The sequence below is a fragment of the Gaeumannomyces tritici genome, assembly GCF_000145635.1.
Source record: "Gaeumannomyces tritici R3-111a-1 unplaced genomic scaffold supercont2.6, whole genome shotgun sequence".
Taxonomy (NCBI): domain Eukaryota; kingdom Fungi; phylum Ascomycota; class Sordariomycetes; order Magnaporthales; family Magnaporthaceae; genus Gaeumannomyces; species Gaeumannomyces tritici.
This window is the reverse complement of record NW_008804550.1, coordinates 1,844,799-1,871,110: the sequence shown is the minus strand read 5'-3', so window position 1 is coordinate 1,871,110 and position 26,312 is coordinate 1,844,799. Positions and strand designations below refer to the sequence as shown.

The window sequence follows — 26,312 nt, the reverse complement described above, 5'->3', positions numbered from 1 at the left end:
GTGCCAGGACGGGTGGAAGCTGGGTGGTGGACAGTACGGGCTGCGCGTCGCATGCATGGAAGCCATTCCGTTGTTCTACGCGGTCGCGACCCGCCAGGGTCGTCAGCGGCGGCGGGCTGGACGAGCAGCCAGCTTCCCGTCTGGTCTGGTCAACAAGGACAAGAGGGGCGGGGGGCGTTGACTTGTTGGATCGTTGGCTCGTCGGGCCCGTTTGCGTGCTGCTGATGTCGCGGCGATAGCAGGCCCAGCACGGCCAGCCATTAGACCCCCTGCCCCCCTCCTCTCCCTTTTGCCTGATGGTGCAACATGCACGCCCAGGGCTTGGCTCCATACAAGCCCACACAGCAATACTTCCTTCGGCTCGGCGCCGAGGCCATCGGCTCCATCCTCCGGCCTCCCACTGGTGGGCGCTCAGCAGCCGGTGCGACGTTGGGGACGGCCAGCCTTGCTCGACGGCAGCTCTCGTCAGGTGGCACGGGTCCACCCCCCGCCAGCCGCTGTCCAATTGCTGTGGCGTGTTGGCAAACGACCGGGGCCCCTTGCCACTCCAGGGGGGCCCTTGCCACCCCAGGGCGGGCCAAGGCCAGAAAGGTGCGACGAGCGCCGACGCCTTTACCCCAGGTTGGCAGGTCCAAAGGGCTCCCAAGACTTTGTGGATCTTACCTATCTATGCCAATTTTCCCCGTCGGTGGGAGAGGGTGGCACATCTCGGCGCGCCATGGAGCGTCTTCGATTGGGCAGAGGTGGGATATTTGGGGCGGCGAGATTGGGGGTGCCAGAGAGAGCGTGAGAGCCCAGCTTCCTGCTTCCTGCCAGCGCTCCTCCTGCTCTCTCCTTGTCGGGAGCCGAGCTGGCCAGTCGAGTCCAAGACACTGTCGACAGGATTTGGAGAAAAGAATCGAGGCAGCCAGACGCGGACCACTTATCTGGCCTGGCCCACCCACCCACCACGTCCGGAATTGAATTCATCGTCGTGCTCGGCCAAGCGAGTCTGGTCCCTTCGTGACCGATAGACAGGCGTCGATATCTCAGGTGAGCGCGCTGTCACCCATCCGTCTTGGTTGGTTGGCTGGCTGCTGCCGGCCTGGAGCGCTGATAACTATGCGCTGGATCGCCTGTTGCCGAATCCTATCCAGAATGCACCCGAGCACCAACCGTATCGCTGCTCATCGTACACAGTAGATAGGCGGACAGGGCCGCTTGGCGCCAAAGATAGGGAGGGGCCTGTTCCCTGTCTGTGGGACAATACTCGGTAAATTGGTCGATGCTCACTCTAGGCCGGCCCCGCCTTGCTCATGGGCAACGGTGGGTTGTGAGGATCTCGTGGACCTTGGACCCAGCAGCGAGGGACACTCTCCACTGGCAGCTGATACCGATTTTTCGAGCGACCCATTGGTCGCCCAGGTAGTTGGGCCCGATTGTCTGGTTTTGTTATGTAACGCACGTTGGCCTAAAGAACAGGCAGCCTGGCGCTCCGTCGATCATCTTGGGTGGCGAGAATGTCGCGGCGTCACCGGGACTGGCCGTGATAGTTATCACATGACAGAGAAGGCAGAGAATGCAGAGAATGCAGAGAATGCAGAGAATGCAGAGAATGCAGAGAAGGCCTGGAAGGGAGGGTTGACCCTTACCCCTACTGTGTAAACCGACGTCCATTTGATACCTACACGCTGCTTGGCTCAATGCGCTCGCATTGGGGTGTTGGCTCGGTCTCGGTCGCTATGTGGGCATGTGTGCGGGACCGAGGCAGCGAGGTGTTCTGGGGAGTGTTCTGGGGAAGTGGGAAGAGCGCACTGGACAAGTTGCCCGTCTTGTCCAAGTTCGTCCGGCAATCGTAGTTGGAGCGCCAGCGCCGCGTGGTGGCGTCAAACTGTGACAAACAGAAATGTCATCAGCGGCGCCTTCAAGTCTGGGGGAGGGGACGCAGGCGGCGCTTGCTGGCAATTGCTGCCTGTGATTTGCCCATGGCGGCCTTGGTCAATCGCGAACTTACGAACGCCAAGCTCCTGGGGAAAGACCCCGTCGATTTGACCGAATTGACCGATGGAGCGTTTTCCCGCCCAACAGCGAGTCCCAACCCCAAAGCCCCGCTGTCAGCTCACCCGCCTCGCCAGAGATCGTGTGAGAAGATGGCACGGTTGAACCACAATCATGGCCACAGCCCGATCGCAAAGGGGAATCCAGTCAAGCCTTGATATCGGCAGTACAAGCATCTGCATTTTATCACTCGACCACGGGTATTTTATCGAACCTAGCGTTATGAGCGGCGCCCGATGCAAACAAACAAGCCCACAAAAATGCTGACTGCCAAGCCGTCAGCGTGAGAGGATGTTCTGCAACTTGAATCAGGCAGTGCTGTCCGGGTCGTCGGGCGAGCCTGTAGCCTGGATTGACGTGCACTGATTGACCACTGGCTGGCCCTTGTCCCGCCCAGCAGCCCCCACTGCTGTCAACCAAGCCCTATTCGGAAGGAAGGCCTGGCGATGTCTCTTGACGGAACAAGGTTGCGGGGAGATGTGGGCCCGCGAAAACAATATCGCCAACCCAACAGGCCTCCCTGCGAGCTGCATCCCTGTCACGGCCCTGTGCAGGCCTTATCTCCTGCCGCTTCTGACGATGCCGATGCCGCTAGCTGCGCTCAGCTGCAGCCGTCGCGTCTCCAAACGCCAAGGCAAAGGACGCATCGCGACCAGTCGGGTGCCCGTCACTCGGCTGCACTCCTACGCTGCCTCTTCACATGACGGTCCAGCGTGGTCTGCCCCTTTTCGCGCTTCACGGCTGCGTGTGGCCCATCCTCGGTCCTCGCCTTTGGCCCGTCGGCTTCGTCTGCGAGCTCGCCGTGGTCGCTCTCCTCTTGTTTCACCGTGCCCATCATCTCGCCATCGTTGCTGTTGCCGTGTTCAGAAAACAGCTCCCTCCACGAGCCGTCCAGGACCCTCGGGTCATCTCCTTTGAGGCCGACATCGTAGGCCATCTTCATTGAGCTCATACACTGCCACGTCCACCGTCAGCTTCACGTACCCAGAGCATCCCGCCCGTCGCCCGTCCTAGGAGCACCTACAATACGCCTTCTCTCGTCAAAGTCGAACATTGGTGTGATGTACGTGCCTGTACGTCGCGCGTCGTCGTCCCTTTCACTTTCAGCCCTGACTCTTCCAACCCCAGCTCCAGATCCATCCACAAGAACAACACCCGCCCTGCGCAGCTCCGCCTCGGGCGCTTTCCACGGCTCATATATGTACTTTTTATCCAGTGCCGCCAGTTCCGGCACCCAGCGGCGCACAAATGTGCCCTCGGGATCCCACTTGCGCCCAAACGAGACGGGGCTGTAACAGCGAAAGTATTGCGAGAAGAAGGCCGTGCAGCTGAGCCACTGCCAGTTGCCCGCATTGCACGAGGGCTCGTGGTCCAGCAGCAGCTCCTCGAACACGTCAAGCCCACGCTCCCACGACACGTAGCACCCGCCCCGCGTCAGGAAACAGGCTACGCTGTGCCGACCCAAGTGGTGGATCCATCCTTCGACGCGCAGCTGTCGCATCAACGCATCGATCCAGGGGAAGCCTGTGCGTCCAGCTTCCCACCTCCTAAACCAGTCCTCAGCCTGCGCCGAGTCGACGTCGTACGCGAAGCTGCGGAGAGGGCCCGCGTCGCCCTCGAGCCGTGATGGTAGATGCCACGGTATGAACCTGCAGCGCGGATTACCCGCAGTCTGCCCGAACACGTCCCCGATGGCCGCCTGCGCCGCAAAGTACATGTCGCGGAACAATAGCTGGCCCGTCAGGCTTTCGGGCGGCTGCGACGCGCCCTTCTTCCGCGACTTGACATAGGCATCCACAGCGTCCTGAACACGGTGATAGAAGAGCCTGACCGATAAGGCGCCGAAGTGCAAGAATGGCGACAGCAGAGTCGTCGACGGCGGATCAAAGTCGGCAGGGCTGGACTGCGGCTTGCGGAATGTGGCTGTGTACTCTTGGTCCGCCATCAGCTCGTCCAGCCGCTGAAGCGCTAGCGTCTCCCCGCCCTTGTGTGGTGTGGTTGCAGGCGGGTATCCCAGCTCGGCGAGGGTTTCGACAGCAAAGTCACCATTCGGGCCTGCAATTTCACCCACACTGCCTTTGCCGTATGTTGTGTCTTTGCCCTCACTCCTCCACTTGGAGTTGATGTCGATGGACGCTTCGGCGTTTGGGAGGTGCACCTCAAAGTCAACCGGCATCTCGCCGGGGTCCGGCAAAGTGGTGGGCGCCGCTATCGGCAGGGGTATGGGCCCGACCTTTGCGCCCGCTACCCGGAGCTGCGTGATGGACATGGTCGGTTCGCCCCCGTTGGCGATCACGACCCGGTCGCTGTCCCACAGGGTCCGTCCGCATCGTGTGATGACGCGCACGCCGGCATCGCGCGCGGCCTGGGTCACAACGGCGTCCCTCCGCCGGGCATACGAGTCCGTGTCCTTCTCGAACACGATGTGCGTCACGTCCCAGGCTTTGAAGAGCTTGGGGAACAGCGTCTGCGGCGCCTCCCGCAGCACGAAAAGCTTGGACTTTGGGTTCAGCTTGTTGATGGACGCCGAAAGGTCATTCTGGCAGTCCAGCCTGTGGCCCAATGCGACCAGCGCGTCAGCATACCCTGCCAGGATTTCCCGAGGCTTGGCCCGCGCATTGAAAGGGGGGACTGACAAGAATTGCCAGCGGTTCAGCCCGCCCCTGGCCCGGTACACGTAGTGAGGGTCCCACGTGAATATCGGCCAAAGGACCGCCGGGTCGAGGTCCAGCGCTGCTTGGAGCGCGGGCGAGTCGTGCAGCCGCAGGTCGGTGCGGAACCAGTAGATGACGCGTGCCTTGGACATTGTGTGATGTTGCTGCTGGGTATTTTTGCTCTGCGACGCACCTCGAGGCTGCTCCAAACCAGAGAATCTTCCCTCGCTGTCGAGCCAACCAGCTGCGTTCCTGTGTTGCAAGTCAATGACGCAAGCGGCAGGCGAAGAGGCCTATCTAGGCCTAGTCCAACCTAGACGAAGAAGCACGCCTTGTAAAGTTTTGGCTGACCACCCGCCGAAGCCACAATTCTTGGCTGCACCCAACGCCCGAGACGAGCCCGAGAGAAACCCCGAGACAAAAATTGCCAAGCGGGGGGGCCAGCTGCCGGTACCCGAGTCACGGCGGGCAGACCGATCCTCGGGATGGGCTGTGGCCCGCATACTTTATTTTATAGCTTAGTTGTCTCTCAGTATTGTATGTCACGTGCGTTCTTGCCGGAAATGCTGTTACCCACGCCCGGTATCTTAGCCCCAAGTTTCTTGTTCCAGGCTTTGACAAGCAAGCGCTCTAATAGATTGACCGGTGTATCGTCGTTCTGTACAAGTCTAATAGATTCAAGACCCTAAGAGATGAATCCATGCAAGTCTCTATTGATTTCTTTGAGATGGAAAATCTTGCTTTGATATGCAATTCATTGGCCGGATTATTCACTTAGGATTTATAATTCGGTTACAAGCAGCATATTTTATTTTATTTTATTCCTTTACCTTTTGTGCTTCGTTCTCCTTTTTATTTACTTGTTTCTATTGACTCTTTCATTGCCCAGCGTTGTGTCACGCGTGTGCACGCATGCACGCTCGTGTCGACGCTCTTGGCTATCATAGAGCTCCCTACCTAGGCAATCCGTTCTGGGTGTCAACTCACAATCGTGCTCAATCAACTCAGCCCACAGTCATTTGCCGGGGCGTAACTGGCGGTTTGGCAAAGGCTTACCGTTCCACTCTTCTAGCCACGGCTACGCCTTATTGAATGCACCTCCTTTCAACCGCCAGCCACTCTGCCGAGGCGGTTGGCAGCCTCGGCATCTGGGCAATGTGCGGTGCATCCGCTTGGCCTCTGATGGGGTGGCGGCTCTACACCCCCAGGCCGGCCGACGCGGCTGGATGTAGTGGGAGATGCCACTTCCTCCGCATCACCGGCACCAAGGGATGGAGGCGGCGCTGGCCGCTGTCAAGCCCACGAGAAGTGGTTACCGGTCCCTTACTGCGATCGAGGAATCGCCGAGATTACTCTTACCGGAACGGACGGCACTATCTAACTGTAGCCAGGTGAATTTTCGTGTGGCATCAGGTCACTTGGAGCCGCTTCGAGAGGCGAGCGTCGGCGGACTGTTCAAGCTCGCGCCGCAGCTCATCAAGTCGGTCGCGCCCCACATCCCGCACATCGTGAACAAGGTCGGCAACGGGCTCAAGCGCATCGGCCGGTTCGTCACCGGCAAGAAGGGCAAGAAGAAGGGGAAGCAGGACGGGCCCGGGGGTCTCGCAGAGGATCACGCCGGTGGTGCCCCTGTCGAGGAGGCGGATGGCGAGATAGAGGCCGTGGCTCACCGGTTCGTGGCCTAGGGGGACGTTAGCGGTGGTTTGTATTCCATGTTTGTCCTTTTGTTTTGGTGGTTAGGTATGGGCGTTTAGCATAGCGTTGTCAGTCCTGGCTTGCTGCATATTTCTTGGTCGGGTATCAGTTCAGTTCCCTCAATTCTGCTTCACATCTTCGTCGCATTGCGCAGCCGCCATTAGGCCATGAACACGATTTGACGTTGCTCGTATTTCACATGCTTGAACGCTCCAGCGTAGTCATGGTGGCCGAATTGGAAGACACCCCGGCACTCCACAGCGTTGTGGCACCTGGAATTAGGCCCTGAACCTCTAAGGTGCGGATCTGGGGAAGTGGAGTCCCCAGCTGGAGGCGGCGAACCGCGCCCCCGCTTGACTGTTTGGGAGCACACAGACCAAGCATCAAGCACCCAAGTCATGCTTGTCTCCAAGCGGCGTATCGCGTATGGAGCCAGGACACCACGCACGCACCCGGGAGACAAGGACAGCCAACCCACGCGGAGAGGGGGCTCAATAGCCTTTTCAATGCTCACAAACGAAAGCGAATTGCTATGGACATGGGCTGACATCAGCCCATTGAAGAGTCCAGTCTCCAGTTCCACCCAAACCCCACAGCTTGACACGTCTCCATCGCTCACGTCGGGATTGGATGCTTGGGGTTTGGGGTGGTGGATGGGCGGGGGCATTTGGGGGTTTTGTGCCGAGGCACTAGGCACGATGCCCGCTCCTGGGCTCGCGCCTCGGGTGTTTGGCTTTTTGGTCGACCGTCGCAGTGGTCGACAAAGCATGATATTCCACGAAAACTACTAAAAGAGCGCCAAGCCGGTCGGCCGATCTTGACGACAATCACCAGGTGCTGTGGATTGAGACCTAACCCCTATCTGACAATTTGCCAGGCGCCTGCTTCGTAAGCTAGGCGAGCCCCTTGGACGCTCGACGGTCACACAAAAACACACAGCACAGCCCGCCCGCCGCAATGGCCGACAAGAACGGCGCGCCCGCCGCCGGCGCCGGGCAGACGGAGCCCGTCATCATCGTGGGCGGCGGCCTGGCCGGGCTGGTGGCGGCCTTTGAGCTGTCGCAGCGCGGCGTGCGCACCCTCATCCTGGACCAGGAGCCGCGCGCGTCGCTGGGCGGGCAGGCCTTCTGGTCGCTGGGCGGCCTCTTCGTCGTCGACTCGGCCGCCCAGCGCCGCATGGGCATCCGCGACAGCAAGGCGCTGGCCATGCGCGACTGGATGGGCAGCGCCGGCTTCGACCGCGAGCGCGAGGACCACTGGCCGCGCCGCTGGGCCGAGGCCTTTGTCAACTTTGCCGCCGACGAGATGGAGGACTACGTCAAGGCCCGCGGCATCGGCTTCCTCATCAACGTCGGCTGGGCCGAGCGCGGCGACGGCCGCTCCGACGGCCACGGCAACTCGGTCCCGCGCTTCCACGTCACCTGGGGCACCGGCCCCGAGGTCGTCCGCCGCTTCGCCGACCCGGTCCAGGAGGCCGAGAAGAAGGGCATAGTCGAGTTCAGGTTCCGCCACCGCGTCGACGAGATCGTCGTCGACGACAAGGGCCGCGCCGTCGGCGTCAAGGGCAAGGTGCTCGAGGACGACGACGTGCCGCGCGGCGTGCGGTCGTCGCGCACCGTCGTCGGCGACTTTGACATCCGCGGCGCCTCCGTCCTGGTCTCGTCGGGCGGCATCGGCGGCAACGTCGACGCCGTCAAGGCCGCCTGGCCCGTCGACAGGCTCGGCCCCAAGGTCCCCGAGCACTTCGTCATCGGCGTCCCGCACCACGTCGACGGCCGCATGATCGGCATCGCCGAAGGCGCCGGCGCCAACGTCGTCAACCGCGACCGCATGTGGCACTACACCGAGGGCCTGGCCAACTGGAACCCCATCTGGCCGTCGCACGGCATCCGCGTGCTGCCGGCCCCGTCGTCGCTCTGGCTCGACGCCACGGGCAAGCGCCTGCCGCCCTTCCTGTACCCTGGCAGCGACACCCTCGCCACGCTCAAGCACATCTGCTCCACGGGCTACGACTACACGTGGTTCATACTAACCCAGTCCATCATCGCGCGCGAGTTCGCCCTGTCCGGGTCGGAGCAGAACCCGGACCTGACCAACAAGTCCATCTGGCAGGTCCTGACGCAGCGCGTCTTCGGCTCCAAGGGCACCATCCCGGTCCAGAACTTCCAGAAGCACGGCGAGGACTTTGTCGTGCGCGACAGCCTCGAGGAGCTGGTCGAGGGCATGAACGCGCTCGCGGCCGAGCGGGGCGGGCCCCGGCTGGACGCGGCCGCGGTGCGCGACGTGGTCGAGGCGCGCGACGCCCAGTTCGACAACCCCTACAGCAAGGACGCCCAGGCCATGCTCATCAACAACGGCCGCCTCTACGCGCCCGACAAGCGCAGCCGCGTCGCCGCCCCGCACCGCCTGCTGGACCCCAAGCACGGGCCCCTCATCGCCGTGCGCATGAACCTCCTCACCCGCAAGACCCTCGGCGGCATCGAGACAGACCTGTCGAGCAACGTCATGATGCCCGACGGCTCCAGGTTCCCGGGCCTCTACGCCGCCGGCGAGGCCGCCGGCTTCGGCGGCGGCGGCGTCCACGGCTACAACTCGCTCGAGGGCACCTTCCTCGGCGGCTGCATCTTCTCGGGCCGCGCCGCCGGCCGCGCCATGGCGGACGAGGTGCTGGGGAACGAAGGGGGTGATTCGGGGTCCGGGGAGCCGGCCATGAGGTCGCGGATCTAGCGGATGCTTTTGCAAAAGTCCCTTTTGGGGATTGGGTGCGGTATAAATGCATTTGTTCGCATCTTGATGTCATTAATGGTCTGGATATTTACCGGTACTTTGGAGTTTTGCGGAAGGGCGGCTTGCGACGCTAGGAGGCCTGTCAATATGATCAACTTTTTGCAGTGATTGTGGGGCACTGGAAGTCAGTCCATGTCTGTTTGAGAAGGCATTTGGCGTTCGAATACCAAATCCGTCCCTCAACCTATTCTGTCAGTGACGAGTATCGCCCGCGAACTTTGCGGTGGAGGCTGCCGCATGAGCCAGTTCCGTCAGATCCCCGACGGCAGACGCCAAAGCTGTGTTTGTGAACCGCCAAGATCGCCCCGCAACAGCCAGCTCCTTAGGAAAGCTAGGTATTCACCACGCGTCCTCGTCGTTGCTCTGCCCGTACAGTCACTCAACTTTCTCCGTCGTCTCTCGAACAAGCAATCTCAAATCGTCGCCGCTCGGCCCCCGAGGCGCAAAGTCGGCCGAGAAGCTGGCCCCTTTGCGCAGCAGGAGCCTGATGAGCCGACGCCCGGCGAAGTTTTGGCAGCCACAACCGTCGCACGCGTACTTCAGGGGCGTATTCCCCTGATTGTCCACCGGGTCAATATCCTGGCCCCGGCCGCGGCGCTCGAGCAGGGCGGCCGCGACGGAATAGCTCTTGGCCATGGCCGCGTGGTGGAGCGGCGTCCTGCCTGCATTGTCGCGGGCTTTTGTGTCGGCCCCGAGGTCCATCAGCAAGCACACGAGGGCCCTGTCGCCGGACTGCGCGGCCGGGCAGAGGCAAGGCCAGTCGTCGATGCGGGCCCCGGCCCTCACCAGCGCTTTCACCACGGCGTGGTACCCGGCCCTACGCGCCCGTGTGCCCTCTTGCGCCCTTGGCTTGTCACCAACCGCAAGAACCAGGTGCAGGGCTGCGGTGATGTTGGCCTCACTAGTTTTGTATTTTGCCATCAGCCCGATAATTTCGACGCTTTCCTTGGCCTCTAGAGTCTGACGCTCGAAGAAGTTGAAGCACTTGACCATGTCCGTGATCTTGGCTCCATTGGCCAGAAGCATCTCGGCGAGCTCGGGGCTTGGAGTGTCCGATTGTATCCCCGAGCCTACCTTCATCCTCTGGTTCGTTTTGGTGCAGCAGGCAAGATGAAAAGCCGAGATGTGGCCTATGCCAGATACCCAGGACAAGGCATTGACATCAGCACCGCGTCGGATCATTTCTGATGAGATCTCCAAGTTCCGGCTGGCTACGGCGTAGTGCAGCATCGGGACATTGTCCTTGAGCGCCCGGACGGCACGCCCCTCAGTCTCTTCGCAGATGACCTTGAAGATGGTCGCGTCGGCCCTGCTGATGGCTTCATAGGTCGCTTCACAGATAAGATCTCCAGAGACGTCCGATCGAGCTCGGAACAGCCTCTGGGTCATGTCCTTGAGCCCCAGCCGTGTGATATATAGGAGGGGATCAATATCCATCCGCATTCCCTCCTCCTCCCGAAGTATGACCCATCTCCTCCAACTGGGCTGATCCTCAAGACGGACGACGATGTGATCGAGAATAGATATATCGCCCCCGGCCTCCTCTGCGAGCCTGGCGTGAATAAACAGCTCTGAAAGGCAGTACTGGAGAAGGCCCGGGTACTCCTCAAGCATCTTCTCTTGTGTGCTGCTCATATCCGAATATGGCGCTGACGTCGCGTAGGTAGGGGCTGCGGTGCTTTCCCTGTTGGACGGAAAGCAACTAAATGACGATCCCCTCCCATCCAACCACCTAGTAATACGATCGGCCCGGACTCCCGCAGAATTTTCCGCGTAGTCGGAGAGCTTGTTTAAGGACTGTAATTGTTCATGGAACACGCCTTTTGGATTGTCATCGGCATCTTGAGCCGCTAGTTTCGACACCTTTGGCTTTTTCTTCTTGCGGTCGTACAAGGCCTGTTCATTAAACCGAAAACTGCTCGCGGACGCAAAGCTGGACACCGAGCTGAGGCCGTCGTCGTTGGAGCTATTCCGTCTACCCCTTCGGCGTTTGGTGGTTTGGTTTCCCGGAATGCGGTTGACGGCTTCGTCTTCTTGGCTCCGTTTGGCAGCTTCGTCTTCTCGGCTGCGTTCGGCGGCTTGTACTCTCGCTTCAACAAGGTCGTCGAGCTCCTTGACGTGAATATAATCAAGAATCGTGTTCATTATCGATATGTGTCCTTGGGCCACCGGCCATCTCGAGTCGGAGCCGAGAGCGGCAAAGCCCTTGCCCGTCAGAAAGAACGCTCGGACTGTTTCGTGAATGGGTTGGACCAAGCGCGTGTCGCCCTGCCGGGAGTTGAAAGAGCCGGCGCTGGCGCATGGCACTCCCGATACACTGGGATCTAGCTCGCAAAATCCGGCGTCGGGAAGCGAGGGGGCTGGTTTCCCACCAGAAAATGCTGCGCTGCCTGCGGTAACAGTGAGGAGGCCCCGTGACAACCATTTGATTTTTCTTTCCAACAGCCCTTCATCCTCCGTCTTTCTCTTGGAGCCTTGTACCCACGGGCCATTGTATCCTTTAACTTCTCGTCGACTACCAATGAACCCTGCTGACTCCCTCCACTGCCCAAGTGAGGTAGGCGGAAAGTCGGAGCTAAAGGCCAGAATGTGATGCCACTCATACAGGCGAAGCGGCCTGGTTGCCAAAAGCGCCCAGTAGAAGACACTGAGTGCTGTGGCCTTGGCTGATTGGTCAACGCCTTGAATGAGCTCGTGGAAAATGGCCTCCAACTCATTCGGCACTGCATCGATCTGCTCCAGAAGGAGATCCGGTGGATCACCAGAGTTGTGCTTTTCGATAATCGACTCCACTACCAGAGTTACCCAGAGGAAAATTCCGTTGGAACGGCAAAGAAGTTTCGTCTTGATTTGGGTCAGGTCGACCTCGTCATATTCTGCGAAGACATCGCCAAGCGTGTGGTCGACGTAGGTAATAATATCCTGGCTGTTGTTCTTCTCAATCTCGATTTCCAGACAATTGCGGACGGTGATGTGCGGGAAGCACCTTGTTGAGATGCAAACACCAAGCCGAACTCCTGCTGTGTACGCCTTGGCGGTGATGCGTCTCCAATAGTTAACCTGGCACTGGATATCTGCGTTGCATTCGTCCAGGCCATCAACGAAGATGAAAGTCCCTTGACTGTTGTTTTCTTCAACGAGCCTGGAGGATTGAGTCAGTTATGAATACTTTGAGACGCACTGAATGCGTGGAAATGCAAATGAAGTTGCGTTTTTGGATAAGGAAAGTGGCCCTTATGCGCTGGGAACCTTTGCCTTTCAAGCCACCAGGAGAGATTGTTGAAGAACGAATAGATAACTGACATGTCGTGGAGAAAATCTTCCAGTTTGATTTCGGTCCACTCCTGCTCATTCCTCAGCACCAACTTCCGCTTTTGAAGTGTTGAAAAGCGCTCCCGACTGTGGGGATAGTGCGGCAGGAGTTGAGAGAGTAGGGACTTGTAGCAAGCAAGTAACGACTGTGCTGTTGGGCCGCTCTTGGCACTGAAAAAGAAGGAAGCGACTGCTGAGTTTGGGGCGAGGGTGCTAGTTCTGATGGAAGCCTCGAGCATGACTGTTGATTTTCCGGCCCCTGGGCTCCCTCGTATCAAGACCAGACCTTGGAACTGGTTTTGGTTGCTCCCATCGAACCAGCCCTTGAAGCCTTGGTGGTTGAAGATCCACTGACATGTTCCATCAGCTGGCCTAGATATGGTGTGGCGTATGCTGCGGGCCTGACTATATCCTAAAGTCGTGATAGCTTCATCCTCCTGGGTCGTCTGACGAGTGGCATACACGTCGCCGGTGTTGCTAGCATGGGATCTAGAGAGTGGAACCTGGGACGAGTGTGGCTGGAGGGAGGGGGCAGAGTGGCGAACCTGGCCAACTGGATCAGGCGGAATGATACGGAGTAGCTCCCTGGCAAATGCAGCCGCGTGGGCAGCTGCACAGTCCTTCCAGGTATCGTTCTTGTGGGAGTCTGCGTAGTCGGATATCCCGCGAATCACCAGACAATTACCGTTGACAGCGACGCCCGCAGCCTCCATCTCGATGCAAAGCACGCCGCCGCACTGGTTACTGATATAATCCCTTTTCTTCGCGTCCCTGACGACCGAGCTTCCTGTGGCGATGCGTCCCTGATGGAAAACTATACCCTCCCGTTCTTCATCATCGCGGCGACGCCGCGTGACGACTCTGTGTTGGTCGCACCCGCCACAATCTGTTCCGTCTTGTTGATGTTGGTATTCGGCGACAAACAATCGGTCTGTTTCTTCTGGAGGGAGTGCATATGTGCGCCTCAGCTTTGGGGTAGGGTGTTGGCGCAGCCTGTTCAATTGGTCGCCGAACCGCGTTTGTCCGAGCTCGTGATCCGACACCACCCTGGCCAATCCACTCAGGATCCTGTGCGACGGTGCTGGAATCTCGGGCCCTTTGCGTTCGTAGCCCTCAGGTCTGTCCCTCCCAAAGTCGTAGTAGACGCAGGGGGATTTGCCACTCTCCAAGAAGCCAACAACGACGTCGCCAAGGCGGATGTCGGCCGAGTGGGAGGGGACGCCGCCGCCGATGCCGACGAGAAAGGTCATGCGGATCTTGGGAAACGTCTTGAAGAGCGGGCCTGTTAGCCGCGCCGCGTTGACATTTCCGGTAAAGCCACTGCCCGAAAATGTGGTGATAACGACGGCATGGCCGTGGATTTCACCGTAGTAGTAGGTCGACTCGTCGTGGTGGGTGTCGTAGTCGGGCCTGTCGTGCTCATCGTCGAGCATCAGCCGGGCTGGAAGCAGCTCGACGGCGGGGAGAGGCGCGATCCAGGCGACTTGGTAGTCCTCTGCAGTCAGCTTCTTGCGCGGGGGCCTGCTGGGGGATGTCATCCGCGCAGGTGTTGCGACAGCTAGAGTAGAAAAACGATGGCAACTTGGAAGGAAAAAAGCGGTAGAGTCAATTGTGCGGGCAGCGTGAGGAAGGGAGAAGTGCCTACACGAAGAAGCAGGGCGAGGGGTAAGATCTATGGCCCGAGGGGTGTGGATGAAGGAGGGGGAAGGGCCGCCCGGCAGGTGGGCTGGGTAGCTGTGAGCTTCATGGTGGCGGATGCTGAAAACCAGTTGCTGCTTCCCATTGGGCCTTCCCGATGGCTCAGCATCTCCTGCAGCGGCAGCGGTTCTCCGGGGTCACGATGTGCAATTGTGTATGCTTCGTCGGCTTTGGGCCGTCGAGAATTTCCAGGGCCTGATACACAAGCAGAAATTACTTTATTCTAGTGAAAGTTCGTTGTCAAGAGCCTCTCTGTCGACCTACTGGACGTTCCCAAGACGACTTCCCATTAAGGCGTGGGTGCAGTTTGTTGCTGCTGCCCGATTCAATACAGCCATCTGCTACCAACCGCAAGGCGTCTGGCCAAGCCTCGCCCTGTCGTTGTGTCAGTTGTAGGGGGTGGCTGTGGCCAATCCATTGTGGTGGGGACTTGCCGACTGTATGGATGCTGAAGTCGTTGTGTAAATGTGACGTCAGCTGGTGTTACCAGTTGTGCTGCGGATAAAAATGGGAGCGCTCAACTGTAAACGCCTCGAGTTTGCCAGAACCGCCCATTACAGCAGTGAGCGAGAGGCCTAACAGCACCCATCCACCCAACATGAATGAACAAGACTGGAAGACGAGCGTCCCATACTCGACCGAAGGGCCGTCCGACGGGGCAACAGTGCATTGGACCGGCCGCTGCCACTGCGGGAGGATAGAGTACAGCCTGACCCGGGACAAGCCGCTGCAGTCCAAGTATTGCCACTGCGGCGACTGCAGGGTCCTTCACGGTGTAAATTCAGGACCCCGTCCCGGAAGCCGAAGAGTGTCCTTATGGCCTGCCCGCTGACGAAAGCAAACGCTAGGCACCCTTTCAATGGGCCGCAATCTTCCACAAGACCGACATCCACTTCAAGCATGGCGCGCAGGGCCTGAGCTGGTACCACACCCCGACCAAGTCGCCCGAGCACCATCTGCCATGCAAGGTGTATTGCGCCTTCTGCCATACACCCATCATGGACGAGGGCCGGAACATGGTGCTGCTCTTCCCGACCCTGATCGAGGGCCTGGACGAGCGCGCCAGGGAGGCCTTCAAGCCGCAGTCGCACCTATTTTATCCGCAGCGCGTCGTCGACTTTGCCGGCGACGGGATTGCTAAGTGGAGCGGGCTGAACGACAAGAGCGAAGAGGTTGGTGAAGATGGGCGTCCGAAGAAGGTTTAATGGGCGAGGCTGAGCTGGGAATGGGCGTGTTGGGATAGATGGTAGTGGAGAGGACCAGCGGCAAGGCCAATGTAAGTGGCTAGTCCGAGGGTCGGGGACAGCAGTGCCAAAGGCGGAATCGCCTGCTGTAAAATCAAGTCTAGTGCTAGTAGGGATCTAGCTAGCACCTTGACCAGACGCTGCGAGTAAATAAAACCCACATGCCGAAGTCGGACATGCATATAGGCCCACTCGAAGGGCGCGGGTTTGACAGGGCGGCCAAGTCCGATGGGCGTCATCGACGACGAATAAGAACAGGGCTCTTCGCAACAAATTATTTTCTCAACGCAATCATCTTGTTCACGCACATCCCTAGCAAGCTTCTTGGAAGCGCACTGGCAGGACAGACACACCCAACATGGCGACCGAAACGCTAACGATGGCTCCGGCCGTGGTCCTCGGGTCCAAGACGACGGCGTACGAGCTCGAATCCCACGCGGGCGCCACCGACACCGACGGCGCCGGGAGCGTCCTGACACAACACGGCCGCCGCCTGGCCGTGGGGCAACAGCAACAGAATGCGAGCGACGACAGCGACCGCGACCCGGTGCTCGAGGCGTCGCGGCTGGCCGACAGCGAGGTGCCCGACGGCGGGTACGGCTGGGTCGTGATCGGCTGCTCGGCCGTGGCCAGCATGTGGTACACGGGCACCCCTTACAGCTGGGGCATCATCCAGGCCGACCTGGTCCGGCGCGGCCTCTCGACGCCCGCGACCCTGTCCTTTGTCGGCTCGCTCGCGCCCACCCTCATGGCCGTCCTGGGCGTCGCGACGGCCCGCCTGCTCGGCGTCCTGGGCGTGCGCCGCACCGCGCTGCTGGGCATCTTCACGCTCGGGCTCAGCGCGCTGCTGAGCGGCTTCGCCGTCGACAGCGTGCCGGGGCTCTTCTTCACGGCCGGCGTCGTCCAGGGCGTCGCCATGAGCCTGTGCTTCCTGTCGTGCGGCGTCGTGCCGGCGCAGTACTTTAGCCGCAAGCGCGGCCTGGCCAACGGCATCGTCTACAGCGGCGGCGGCATCGGAGGTGCCGTCATCAGCTTGGGCCTCGACTCGCTGCTGCAGCGCGTCGGCCCCGCGTGGACTTTTCGGATCCTGGGGCTGGCCGTCCTGTCGACCGGGTTGCCAGCGGCGTGGTTCATTAAGGAGCGGGTGCCGATTACCCACCGGGTCAAGTTTATCGACTGGTACGCTTGTGCCTTTTTTATCTCGGCAGTCGGGGGTCATGGCTAAAGTTTGCATCCACAGGCGCCTCTTCAAGGACTTCAACTTCTTCCTCATCTTCCTGGCCAGCGGCATCGCCGTCTTCCCGGTCCTGGTGCCCCCCTTCTTCACCCCAATGTACGCGCAGGCCATGGGCCACTCGTCCAGCGTGGGCGCGGGCCTGGTCGCGGGCTTCAACTTCTCGTCGGCCGTGGGCCGCATCGGCACGGGCCTCCTGTGCGACCGGCTTGGGGCGCTCAACGCGCTCATCATCTCGACGGCCGTCAACGCGGCCAGCATGCTGGCGCTGTGGCCGGCCTCGACCAGCCTGCCGCCGCTGGCGGTATTCGTGGTCGTCAACGGCCTCTCCAACGGCGGCTTCTTCGCCGCCATGCCCACCGTCATGGGCAACACGTTCGGGTCCGCCCGCGTCGCCATCGCCATGGGCATGGTCGTCACGGGCTGGGGCGGCGGCTACCTCATGGGCGCCCCCATCGCCGGCTACCTGCTCGCGGCCTACGGCGGCGCCGACAACGGCCTGCAGGCGTACCGGCCCGCCATGTTTTACGCCGGGTCGCTAGCGCTCGCGTCGACGGCGCTGGCGGCGCTGATGCGGTTTCGGATAAACAAGTCGCCATGGGCGAAGCTGTAGCGGCGTCGGGCGGGTGTCCGGGGCTCCAAAATGGGGATGCAATTCGAATTTCTATAGATGTCTCTTTTGTCAGAATTTGCTGCTGCCCCCGTCCCACGCTCAGCTCGGAGATAACGGACCAGGTGCACTGTGACTTTCTACTATTCGTTTGTGCACGAAATTGGAGCGCATATACGTTCTTAGCTCCCTTTGGCCGCTCAATCGAGATTAGAGGCTAGGCAGCACATGTGTCGGCTTGCAGGCAGCTTACAGCCAGGAGGTAGCCTTGACGTGAAGCTCGGCTTCCAGCTCGGTGCTCGCAAAATATCTCCGCCCACACTCTTAGCTGGTCAATGTCTCCTGACGCAACGTGATCAGCATATATTTAGCCCAGCGCTTCGCCGACCTGCGCTGCACCACGTAGCCATCCATCGCCAACACGCTATCGCTAGGTACACACAATACGTTCCCCGCATCGCAACGCAAACATGGTCCTCCACCACATCATGATCCAGGTCCTCGAGGCCGACCTCGACGAAATCGTCGCCTTTTACCTGGCCGCCCTCGCGCCCCTCGGCTACGAGGAGTCGATGCGGTTCGGCACCGCCGTCGGCTTCAGCGCCGACAACAAGGTCCACACCGACTTCTGGGTCATGGGCCAGTCCGTGAAGCCCAACACGGTCGCGCACATAGCATTCGGCGGCAGTGAGCTTTTGCCCCTTTTCGATCCTTATTTCCATCCCATCGGTCGAGTCGGCGAGTAAATGCGCGTCTAACGTCACGGCGCTTCCGCGCCCACAGCCCGTGCCCAGGTCGATGCCTTCCACGCCGAGGCCCTCAAGGCCGGGGCCAAGGACAATGGAGGGCCGGGGATCAGGGAGCACTACCACCCGACCTACTATGGCGCGTTCGTGTTTGATCCGGCGGGCAACAATATCGAGGTGGTGTCCTTTCAGGATGATGGCCCCAAGTGAGGTCAGGCGGCAGGTGTGGGCATCACTACTACCCATGATAAGAGGCGGAGGAGCAAGATGGCATACTAGTAATTGAAGTTCCCCCAAGTCTAGTCTCCCTACACTACCTTGTTTAGCAACAGGCCCTCATATCCCGCTCAAACACCATGTCACCAGCCGTCCGCCATCTAGCCAAATAGCTTGCCCAAAGACAATGCCTTGTTACTGGCCATGCTCCCTTTCATTGAAAAAGTGGGATTCAGTAGTGAACGAACGCCTTTCATTTGTGAAAGAAGCATTTCCCCCTGGGAACGACACGTCCCGCGTCTCCTTTGCCCTGCAACAAAGCTCTTTCATCTCTCTGCCGACAAAGCGCATGTTCATGGGAAAGCTTTGCTTTGTGCACCTTTTATAATGTCTATATCCCGCCCCAGACCAGAGAGTATATTTTGGATAGTCCCCCCGGTGCTAGACTCACAATTGTCCCTTCTCCTCCAGACTCTCCAGCGCACTCACATCACCCCTGATCTTGCAAAGCATACCTTCACACAACGAGCTAGCCCACCGACATGTCGGCCAGCCCTATTGCACGAGGCGCGGGTGAGGGCGAGCGAGCGGAGAACGAGGGCATCTGGGTTACTGTAACCCTGAAGGACGATACCAGAACATTTTTGTTCCCGAAGAACGAGAGTACCATCGACGACCTGTCGAAGGCCTGCGAGAAGGCCTTTGAGAGCGCCCGGAGGGACAAACAGTACAACTAGTCCACCCACAAATTCATCGCCCCGCCACCCATCCGCGACATCGTGGCCGCCGAGCAGGGCGCCACCCTGCTTTCCCAGTCGCTGGCCGGCCAGAAGGTCCGCCTGACGATACACCGCCTCTCCGAGGAGTCCGACGCGTGGTACACCCCAACACAGGAAGACCTCGACGACACCATCGCGTTTGCCACCAAGGATGAGCCTGAGAGGTGGCAGGTTCCGCGCGTGGGGTTCGCTAGCTTTGACGCCGAGACAAATCAACGCAGTTCGGAGATTCTGAACGACATCTATCTCCTCAACGGCGAGATCGAGTGGTTCCTGCGTCGATTGGAGGTCGCAGTCCTCGAGCTGGGCGCTCCCGGAGCGCCCGAACACGCGTCGGTGGAGCGGGGGATGCTGTCCGGTTTCCAGCTGCGCGTAACTACTGCCGCCGAAGAGTCCACTCGGTGGAAGAGAGAAGACGGCACCCGCGTCGTCCAAGAATTCGAGGATATCCATGCCTTTTTCCAAGCGCAGCGGGACAGGCTCTCAGCGGTCGTTTCTTCGATCCCACTACCAGCCGGACCTCCACTGGGAGCTCCGACGGGGCCGAGATCTAGCCGTGATTCCCCACGACGCGGCGGCTCTGGCCATAGACGAGGAGGCGGCTCTGGCCGCGGAAGCGGTGCCAGCCCCGGTCGCGGAAGCAGTGCCAGCCCCGGTCGCGGAAGCGGTGCCAGACCTGGTCGCGGAAGCGGTCGACGCGGCGCCGGTCGGAGCCATCCGCCGCCATCGTCGTAGAAGGCACCCGCGCTGGCATCCGCGCCTTCATCGCCTCCTGCTTAGTCCATCTGATAGGCCTTTCCCTCTTTCCCTCAGGGGTACTCTCACCCACTGTAGACCCGCCCTCGTAGCCCCCTCCGCCCCGACGAAGCTCTATTGGAGAGTTTGCCGCATATCCTGCAGGTATCGCTCGCATCTGGTCCGAGTTTATTGGCTGGTCAATGCCTCAACCCTTATTTGAATAGCGATTTCTTTTTCATAACTGCCACCAGTGACTTGAGCGTGAGGGTGAGTATTGGGGCCAATGATGGGTTCGGTAAACAGCACAGTCCCCCTTGTCCTTGTCCCCTGAAACCGGACAATTGGTTGCGTGACAAGTGCGCGTGGCTTTGATTCGACAGCATTCGAGGCAAGAGCTGGCACGGGCGTGGGCCGCTTCCAGGCTCCGAATTTGTGCCGGCAATGCGACGTCAGCGAAAGGGCGGTTTAATGCTTCTTCATCATGGATGTTACTGTGCCCGTGCCATTGCCGACTCTTGTTTGTCGGCAGTTGTCCTTTCTGGTAGGCGCTGGGGAATCTTGACGACGCCGGCCCTGCTCCGGCCTTTCTCTTGCGCCTTCCCCACACGAGAGAGGAAGGGCCTTCTCCCCCGCACGTAGAGTGGAGAGTGGAGATGGCTGGTGGAATCAAGTGGCGTCGATGTAGTCGACCATCTGCGGCAGGCGTCTTCGAGAGCAAGTTCCAGCGATACGGTAAACCTGGGGAAGAGCGGCCTGTCGTTTTCTCAGACAGCACAAAGGCCTCAATCACAAATAAATGTCGTCATGCTCATCAGATCACACCCAAGGACCCAACCCGACTCGAAAACCACCGCTCTCAAACGACACCCTGATTGGCAATTTGTTCCGAGCCCAGGCTGGGAAATTGGTGGACCGTCCAAAGGACTGACATTCTCCGCATCTTCGCCGCAGCCACCACCATCGTGCTAGGTCGGTCTGCAAGGAGGCGATTGGGCATCCGAGCGGTGGGGAAGAGCATCGCAGGCACATTTCTTCCCCGAAATCTCCCCGACCAGCCCAGGGCAGGACAAATCCTGTACGTCACCTGGCTCTGCCTCTGCTGCTGGACATGCCGAGAGCGCTATTTCGTCCTTTGGCGGCGGGGAAATGCGGGCCAATGTGGGCGGCCGATGGCATCGGAGCAGCCCCCTCGCTCTGATGGAACCACAAAGGAGTCCAAGAAGGGAAGCTGCATCGTGCCCAGGTTCAGATGAGTCTTCGACGGGTCCAGCACTGGTGGTCTGGGGAAGCCATGAGGACAACAGCAGTGGCAGTATAAAAAGAACCGCCCAGACCTCCCTTCCTGTCACGTCCCGTCTCCTCCCCCTTCCCCAGGCCAGCCGCGTGACGCTCCGGTTTCGTTAGAGTGACGACAGCCAAGCAGACCCCAACTTGTTCCTCTTCGTCCTGTCACTACTCATCATGGCTCGCCTAGCTGCTGTTGCAGGCTCGCTGATCCTGGCCGCTGCTGCCTCGGCAGCCGCTCTGCCCCGCGACGCGGCGCCGACGGTCCAGCTGGCCAACGGCTCATACTATGGCCTGCACAGCTCAACATACAAGCAGGACATTTTCATGGGCGTGCCGTTTGCCCAGCCCCCCGTCGGCGACCTGCGACTCCGCCAGCCGCAGCCCCTGAACTCGACTTGGGAAGGTAGCCGCAACGCCACAGAATATGGCTACCAGTGTATCGTAAGCCTTGCGATGCTGTCACCTTGTAGGAGAATTGCGGGTAGCTGACCTTTTTTACCTATCCGTAGGGCTACGGCAGCGACCAGTGGGCTCAAACGGGCGACAACTACGTCAACGAGGACTGCCTGACCCTAAATGTCGTGCGGCCCGAAGGCGTCGTCCCCGGCACTAATCTCCCCGTCGCCGTCTGGATCCATGGAGGCGGCTATTTCATGGGCGGCGGCAGCGATCCGCGTTATAATACCAGCTTTCTCGTACAGCAGTCGGTCGATATGGGAACGCCCATCGTTGCTGTAACCATCAACTACCGCCTGTCAGGCTGGGGTTTCCTGTTTAGCAAAGAGCTGGCCGCTGAGGGTGCTACCAACCTCGGCCTGCGCGACCAGCGCCTGGCGCTGCATTGGATCCAGGAGAATATCGGCGCGTTTGGCGGCGACAAGACCAAGGTCACAATCTTTGGCGAGAGTGCAGGCGGCAACAGCGTCGGCACGCATCTCATCGCCTACGGCGGGCGCGATGACGGCCTCTTCCGCGCCGCCATCAGCCAGTCGGGAGCGTCGTCGGGCCTGCCGGGCGACGCGTCGGCCCAGGTGTGGCAGCCGCGCTACGACGCACTGCTGGCCGCGACGGGCTGCTCTGGGTCCGCCGACTCGGTGGCCTGTCTGCGCGCCCTGCCGTCGGCCCAGCTCTCGGCCGTCTTCAACAGCACCCTCACGACCGGCTGGTCCTTCCGCCCGGCGGTCGACGGCGACCTGCTGCAGGACCTGGGCACCACACAGCTCGCCGAAGGCCGCTTCGTCAAGGTGCCCTACTTGCTCGGCTGCAACACCGACGAGGGTGGGTCATTTGGCCGCCGCGGCATCAACACCGACGAAGACTTCCTCGGAATGGTCCGCGCCAGCGCCCCGCACATAGACGAGGTCACGGCCCAGACCATCGCCGCTCTGTACCCGGACATCCCCCAAATCGGCGTTCCCTCGACGCTCGAGGGCCGGCCGACTGGCGGGCTGGCGGCACAGCTGGGCAAGCAGTGGAAGCGCTCGGCCGCCTACGTCGGCGACTACTACATGCACATCCCGCGCCGCATCGCCGCCCAGGCCTGGGCCCGGGAGAAGGTGCCCGTGTACAGCTACAACTTTGACGTGCGCGTCCAGGGCCTGCCCGCATGGCACGGCGCCGGCCACTTCCAGGAGGTTGTCTTTGTCTTCAACAACGTCCAGGGCCAAGGCTACGGCAACGTCGGAGCCAACCCCATGGCCGGCGGGCCTGCCACTTTCCCCCGACTCGCCAACCTGATGAGCCGCATGTGGGTCAGCTTTGTTGTCAACATGGACCCCAACAAGGCTGGGATCGGTAAGTTCGAAACGTTTTTGCCAGAAGAGGATAAGAGCGAGAAGTGGTGACTGACAGCTACTTCCACAGACATCCCCGCCCAATGGCCCGTTTACTCGGTCGACACGCCCCAAAACTACGTCTTCGATGTCAACGGCACAGACATCGCCCACGTCGAAAGGGATCTCTGGCGCGCCGAGGCCATTGACTACCTTTCGAAGCGCCTGGGCACCATCTACGGACAGTAGCCACAAACGCTAGAGATTATGGCGAGGCGTCGTGAAGAATAAATAGCGTATATATGTAACTCGTAAAATGCGAAAAGCAGAAATACGAAGAAACAAAGGGCCGCCCAAGCTCTCATGATAAGGTGCCGCCCATCGCCTGTGATCCCAGCACCCGAAGAAGAAGACAAGAAAAATGATATCGAAAGAAACCGAAACGCCATACCTCCTCCGCCGCTCGCTCAGATATCCTTGACAAAGCCCACTTCGACTACCCTCTCCATGGCCAGGCGCAAGTTCGCAATCTTGGCGCGCGTGTTCTCGCGGATCCACAGGAAAGTGCTGAGCACGACCCTCCTGCCAAACCCCGTGCCCTCGCGCACCCGCATCTGCTCCTTGCCCACCACGTACATGACCTTTGCCGCAAACGCCCTGTCTAGCCTGGCCAGCTCGGCCGCGACGCGCGCGTCCTCGTCCTCGTCCTCGTCGGCCAGCGTCACCGGCCTCCTCTGCCGCAGGATCGCGTCGCCGTTGCCGTTGCCGTCCACGGCCGCCGCCTCCTCCTCCGCGCCCGTGACGTCGTCGATTGGCCCCTTGGCCTCGACGGCGGTCGAGAAGGCGACGGCGGCGGCGTCGGCGTCGGCGGGCTTGGCAGCGGCGCCGCGCTCGACGTCGGCGCGCACCTGCTCGTAGACGAGGGCGGCCAGGTCGGGCGTGATGACCTCGTCCATGAAGCCGTGCTTGACGATGAGGCGGTAGCAGCCCGGGATCTCGCGGAAGCGCTGCACCAGGTACCGGTCGGCGCCGTCGACGGTCGGCGCGTCCACGGGGTGCAGGTGGAAGAAGACGGCCACCTCGGGCACGGCCACGAACTTTGTGACGAACTGCGAGAAGACGGTCGGCGTCGTGGTGCCCGACTTGTCGAAGAAGATGCCGAGCCCGCGGATCGTCGAGAGCGTCTCGCCGCCCCACCGGTCCGTCAGCCGAAGCGGCTGGCCGTGGTGCGGTGGCGGTGGCGGTGGTGGTGGTGGCGATGGCGGCAGAGCGGCCGGGGCCTGGCCGTCATCGCCATCGTGCCGGCTACCGTTGCTGTCGCCCGTCTTTTCGTTGCTGCTGCTACCGCTGGTCCCCGGGGCGGCGGCGGTCACGAGGGTGCCGAGCTTGAAGCGGTCCTCGGCCTCGGCGCGCCACTGGTTCTCCTTGCCGAAGCGCCAGAGCAGGAACATGCAGGCGAGGGCGCCCGAGACGAGGAGCGTCAGCCAGGCGCCGTCGGGCACCTTTGTGAGCGACGAGCTCAGGTACAGGCCGTCGATGGTGGCGAAGAAGAGCCAGGGCAGGAAGACGAGGAAGGGGCTCAGGCGCCAGACGATGATGGCCACGAGCGTCACCATGCACGTGTCGAAAAAGGTGACAAACATGACGCACACGCCGTAGGCGTTGCCCAGGCGCGTCGTGTCGCGGTACACGGCCGTCACGAGCACGGCGCCCGCCATGAGCAGCCAGTTGAGCATGGGCACGTAGACCTGGCCGTGGAAGACGCGGCTGACGTGCACGACCTTGACCTGGGGCGAGTACGACAGCTTCATGAGCTGGCTGACGAGCTGGAACGTGGCCGTGATGATGGCCTGGCTCGCCACGATGGCCGCCAGCACCGCCAGCACCAGGCTGGGGTACAGCATGCCCGGCGGCACCGTGTTGAAGAAGGGGTTCGAGTAGGCCGAGGGCGTCTGCGTGATGAAGGCCGCCTGCCCGCTGTAGGCGAGCAGCAGGCACGGGTACGTGTAGCAGAGCCAGCTGATCCGGATGGCGCCCAGGCTGAAGGCGCCCAGGTCCGCGAAGAGGGCCTCGACGCCCGTGAAGCTGAGCAGGATGCCGCCCAGCATCTTCCACGCCTCCGTCTTGTGTTGTGCAAAAAACCCGAAGGCGAAGTGGGGGCTAAAGGCCTTGAGGACCGTCCAGTCGTGCATGGCCAGGTTGTAAATGCCGAAGCCGCCGTTGAAGGCGAGCCAGAGGATGACGACGGGCGCGAAGCCGGACGCGAGCTTGGTCACGCCCAGCGGCTGGATCAGGAACAGGAGCACGATGATGCCGCACGTCGAGCCCACGATGGTGGGCTGCGAGATGTCGGGCTTGACGACCGAGAGCCCCTGGACGGCGCCCAGCACCGACTGCGCCGGCGTCAGCACCCCGTCCGCCATGACCATGCTGACCGACAGCACGCCGATGGCCTTGAGCAGGCCGCGGAAGAAGCGGCTCTTCTCGAGCGTCGTGCGCAGCGTGCCCGTGCCCGGCTTGAGGTCGCCCGTCAGTTGCCGCTTCATCTTGACGAGCCCCTGCTCGCGGGGGTCGCGGTCCGTGATGTTTGCCTGTCGTTAGGGTGCGTGTGTCAGCATGATACCTCCGTTTACTTCCCCCGCTCAACCTAAAATATCTGTTGGCATCTGTGCTCACATAGCGAGTGAGGAGAGAGTAGCAGCTAAAGGTGCCGCCCTCGCCCTCGTTGTCGGCCAGGAGGACGATGAGGACGTATTTGACCGTGACGACGAGCGTGATGGACCAGAGAATGATGGACAGGACCCCGATGACGTCGGCAGGGGACGGCTCCGACGTGAAGGTGGACGAGAAGACGTAGAGCGGGCTCGTTCCGATGTCGCCGTAGATGACTCCGACGGATTGGTATGCAAGCCTGCGGCGGTTAGGATGAAGGGAACGTTAGCACAAGAAAAGAAAAGCAGCCACTCACTCAGGTGGTTGAAAGTCGAATAACATACCACATCAGCGTGCTCCCACGAAACACCTGCTTCTCCTTGACGCCGTCGTTCAGCCAGGCACCTCCCTCCCCGTCGTCGACGCTGCGCGCCGAGACGACCGACTGCCGGCGGGAGAGGGAGAAGCCGGTGTTGCGGCTCCGGGCCCGGTCCATGGCCCGGGCGTTGTACACGCCGCCGACGTAGCCCGTGTCAACGCGCGTCAGCGGCGTGATGGGCGTGGTCCCATTCTGGGCCGCCGCCGCGCGCCCGGGGTGCGCCCCCTCGGCGATCTTGACATTGAGCGCCAGCTGCGGGTTGTTGTCCTCGGCCATGTCTGCGTCGCTGGGCGGTTTCTGGCCAAAGGGCGGGCGAGAAGAGAGGGGGGGGAGAAAACGCTACGGCTTATAAAGAAGCTGAAGAGGATAATGGAGGCCCAAGATTAAAAGGAGTGGCTCGAAGGGGAAAGGACACAAAAGGGGGTGGGTGAAGAGCGCCAGAGGCGACAACCTCAAAAAATCACCGGGCGAT

At 60.8% G+C, this 26,312-nt stretch overlaps 12 protein-coding genes across 12 annotated transcripts; 9 read left to right on the top strand and 3 right to left on the bottom strand.

Moving 5' to 3' along the window:
* Positions 1-306: 306 nt before the first annotated feature.
* On the top strand, positions 307-963 carry GGTG_11015 (hypothetical protein; the record flags this gene model as incomplete). The annotated part of the gene is made up of 1 exon (XM_009228894.1): positions 307-963. One exon carries the CDS (start codon positions 307-309, stop codon positions 961-963), a length of 657 nt encoding a protein of 218 aa, XP_009227158.1.
* A 719-nt stretch (positions 964-1,682) lies between these two features.
* On the top strand, positions 1,683-2,403 carry GGTG_11014 (hypothetical protein; the record flags this gene model as incomplete). Its single annotated transcript, XM_009228893.1, has 3 exons — positions 1,683-1,819; positions 2,068-2,119; positions 2,320-2,403. 3 exons carry the CDS (start codon positions 1,683-1,685, stop codon positions 2,401-2,403), a joined length of 273 nt encoding a protein of 90 aa, XP_009227157.1.
* Positions 2,404-2,704: 301 nt separating this feature from the next.
* GGTG_11013 (cryptochrome-1) lies at positions 2,705-4,843 on the bottom strand (the record flags this gene model as incomplete). Its single annotated transcript, XM_009228892.1, has 3 exons — positions 2,705-2,992; positions 3,062-4,589; positions 4,674-4,843. The coding sequence occupies 3 exons, from the start codon at positions 4,841-4,843 to the stop codon at positions 2,705-2,707; spliced, it is 1,986 nt and encodes a 661-aa protein (XP_009227156.1).
* A 1,119-nt stretch (positions 4,844-5,962) lies between these two features.
* Positions 5,963-6,376, top strand: GGTG_11012 (hypothetical protein; the record flags this gene model as incomplete). The annotated part of the gene is made up of 2 exons (XM_009228891.1): positions 5,963-5,983; positions 6,083-6,376. The coding sequence occupies 2 exons, from the start codon at positions 5,963-5,965 to the stop codon at positions 6,374-6,376; spliced, it is 315 nt and encodes a 104-aa protein (XP_009227155.1).
* Positions 6,377-7,079: 703 nt separating this feature from the next.
* Positions 7,080-9,308, top strand: GGTG_11011 (hypothetical protein). Its single transcript, XM_009228890.1, has one exon. The coding sequence runs from the start codon at positions 7,344-7,346 to the stop codon at positions 9,111-9,113; it is 1,770 nt and encodes a 589-aa protein (XP_009227154.1). The 5' UTR covers positions 7,080-7,343; the 3' UTR covers positions 9,114-9,308.
* On the bottom strand, positions 8,967-14,118 carry GGTG_11010 (hypothetical protein). The gene is made up of 2 exons (XM_009228889.1): positions 12,477-14,118; positions 8,967-12,315 (listed from the first exon to the last, which is right to left on the bottom strand). Exons 1-2 carry the CDS (start codon positions 14,021-14,023, stop codon positions 9,549-9,551), a joined length of 4,314 nt encoding a protein of 1,437 aa, XP_009227153.1. The 5' UTR covers positions 14,024-14,118; the 3' UTR covers positions 8,967-9,548.
* Positions 14,119-14,699: 581 nt separating this feature from the next.
* GGTG_11009 (hypothetical protein) lies at positions 14,700-15,695 on the top strand. The gene is made up of 2 exons (XM_009228888.1): positions 14,700-14,958; positions 15,032-15,695. The coding sequence occupies exons 1-2, from the start codon at positions 14,782-14,784 to the stop codon at positions 15,386-15,388; spliced, it is 534 nt and encodes a 177-aa protein (XP_009227152.1). The 5' UTR covers positions 14,700-14,781; the 3' UTR covers positions 15,389-15,695.
* Positions 15,623-17,642, top strand: GGTG_11008 (hypothetical protein). Its single transcript, XM_009228887.1, has 2 exons — positions 15,623-16,606; positions 16,668-17,642. The coding sequence occupies exons 1-2, from the start codon at positions 15,786-15,788 to the stop codon at positions 17,272-17,274; spliced, it is 1,428 nt and encodes a 475-aa protein (XP_009227151.1). The 5' UTR covers positions 15,623-15,785; the 3' UTR covers positions 17,275-17,642.
* Positions 17,580-18,436, top strand: GGTG_11007 (glyoxalase/bleomycin resistance protein/dioxygenase). Its single transcript, XM_009228886.1, has 2 exons — positions 17,580-17,958; positions 18,055-18,436. The coding sequence occupies exons 1-2, from the start codon at positions 17,742-17,744 to the stop codon at positions 18,225-18,227; spliced, it is 390 nt and encodes a 129-aa protein (XP_009227150.1). The 5' UTR covers positions 17,580-17,741; the 3' UTR covers positions 18,228-18,436.
* A 339-nt stretch (positions 18,437-18,775) lies between these two features.
* On the top strand, positions 18,776-19,747 carry GGTG_11006 (hypothetical protein; the record flags this gene model as incomplete). Its single annotated transcript, XM_009228885.1, has 2 exons — positions 18,776-18,847; positions 18,971-19,747. The coding sequence occupies 2 exons, from the start codon at positions 18,776-18,778 to the stop codon at positions 19,745-19,747; spliced, it is 849 nt and encodes a 282-aa protein (XP_009227149.1).
* A 1,415-nt stretch (positions 19,748-21,162) lies between these two features.
* GGTG_11005 (lipase 2) lies at positions 21,163-23,122 on the top strand. Its single transcript, XM_009228884.1, has 3 exons — positions 21,163-21,478; positions 21,547-22,831; positions 22,901-23,122. Exons 1-3 carry the CDS (start codon positions 21,212-21,214, stop codon positions 23,056-23,058), a joined length of 1,710 nt encoding a protein of 569 aa, XP_009227148.1. The 5' UTR covers positions 21,163-21,211; the 3' UTR covers positions 23,059-23,122.
* On the bottom strand, positions 23,032-26,299 carry GGTG_11004 (potassium uptake protein). The gene is made up of 3 exons (XM_009228883.1): positions 25,806-26,299; positions 25,486-25,720; positions 23,032-25,400 (listed from the first exon to the last, which is right to left on the bottom strand). Exons 1-3 carry the CDS (start codon positions 26,114-26,116, stop codon positions 23,277-23,279), a joined length of 2,670 nt encoding a protein of 889 aa, XP_009227147.1. The 5' UTR covers positions 26,117-26,299; the 3' UTR covers positions 23,032-23,276.
* Between the last annotated feature and the right edge of the window lie 13 nt (positions 26,300-26,312).

Bases quoted from the DNA above. Each gene is read 5' to 3' on its own strand.
- GGTG_11004 (XM_009228883.1), bottom strand. From the start codon at position 26,116: ATGGCCGAGGACAACAACCCGCAGCTGGCGCTCAATGTCAAGATCGCC. The intron at 25,721-25,805 runs GTATGTTATTCG...TAACCGCCGCAG, and splicing joins CGTGGGAGCACGCTGATGTG to GCTTGCATACCAATCCGTCG. The intron at 25,401-25,485 runs GTGAGCACAGAT...CCCTAACGACAG, and splicing joins ACTCTCTCCTCACTCGCTAT to GCAAACATCACGGACCGCGA.
- GGTG_11011 (XM_009228890.1), top strand. From the start codon at position 7,344: ATGGCCGACAAGAACGGCGCGCCCGCCGCCGGCGCCGGGCAGACGGAG.
- GGTG_11008 (XM_009228887.1), top strand. From the start codon at position 15,786: ATGGCGACCGAAACGCTAACGATGGCTCCGGCCGTGGTCCTCGGGTCC. The intron at 16,607-16,667 runs GTACGCTTGTGC...TTGCATCCACAG, and splicing joins CGGGTCAAGTTTATCGACTG to GCGCCTCTTCAAGGACTTCA.
- GGTG_11009 (XM_009228888.1), top strand. From the start codon at position 14,782: ATGAATGAACAAGACTGGAAGACGAGCGTCCCATACTCGACCGAAGGG. The intron at 14,959-15,031 runs GTAAATTCAGGA...AGCAAACGCTAG, and splicing joins ACTGCAGGGTCCTTCACGGT to GCACCCTTTCAATGGGCCGC.
- GGTG_11010 (XM_009228889.1), bottom strand. From the start codon at position 14,023: ATGACATCCCCCAGCAGGCCCCCGCGCAAGAAGCTGACTGCAGAGGAC. The intron at 12,316-12,476 runs GTCAGTTATCTA...TCAATCCTCCAG, and splicing joins GAAGATTTTCTCCACGACAT to GCTCGTTGAAGAAAACAACA.
- GGTG_11005 (XM_009228884.1), top strand. From the start codon at position 21,212: ATGGCTCGCCTAGCTGCTGTTGCAGGCTCGCTGATCCTGGCCGCTGCT. The intron at 21,479-21,546 runs GTAAGCCTTGCG...ACCTATCCGTAG, and splicing joins AATATGGCTACCAGTGTATC to GGCTACGGCAGCGACCAGTG. The intron at 22,832-22,900 runs GTAAGTTCGAAA...CTACTTCCACAG, and splicing joins CCCCAACAAGGCTGGGATCG to ACATCCCCGCCCAATGGCCC.
- GGTG_11007 (XM_009228886.1), top strand. From the start codon at position 17,742: ATGGTCCTCCACCACATCATGATCCAGGTCCTCGAGGCCGACCTCGAC. The intron at 17,959-18,054 runs GTGAGCTTTTGC...CCGCGCCCACAG, and splicing joins GCACATAGCATTCGGCGGCA to CCCGTGCCCAGGTCGATGCC.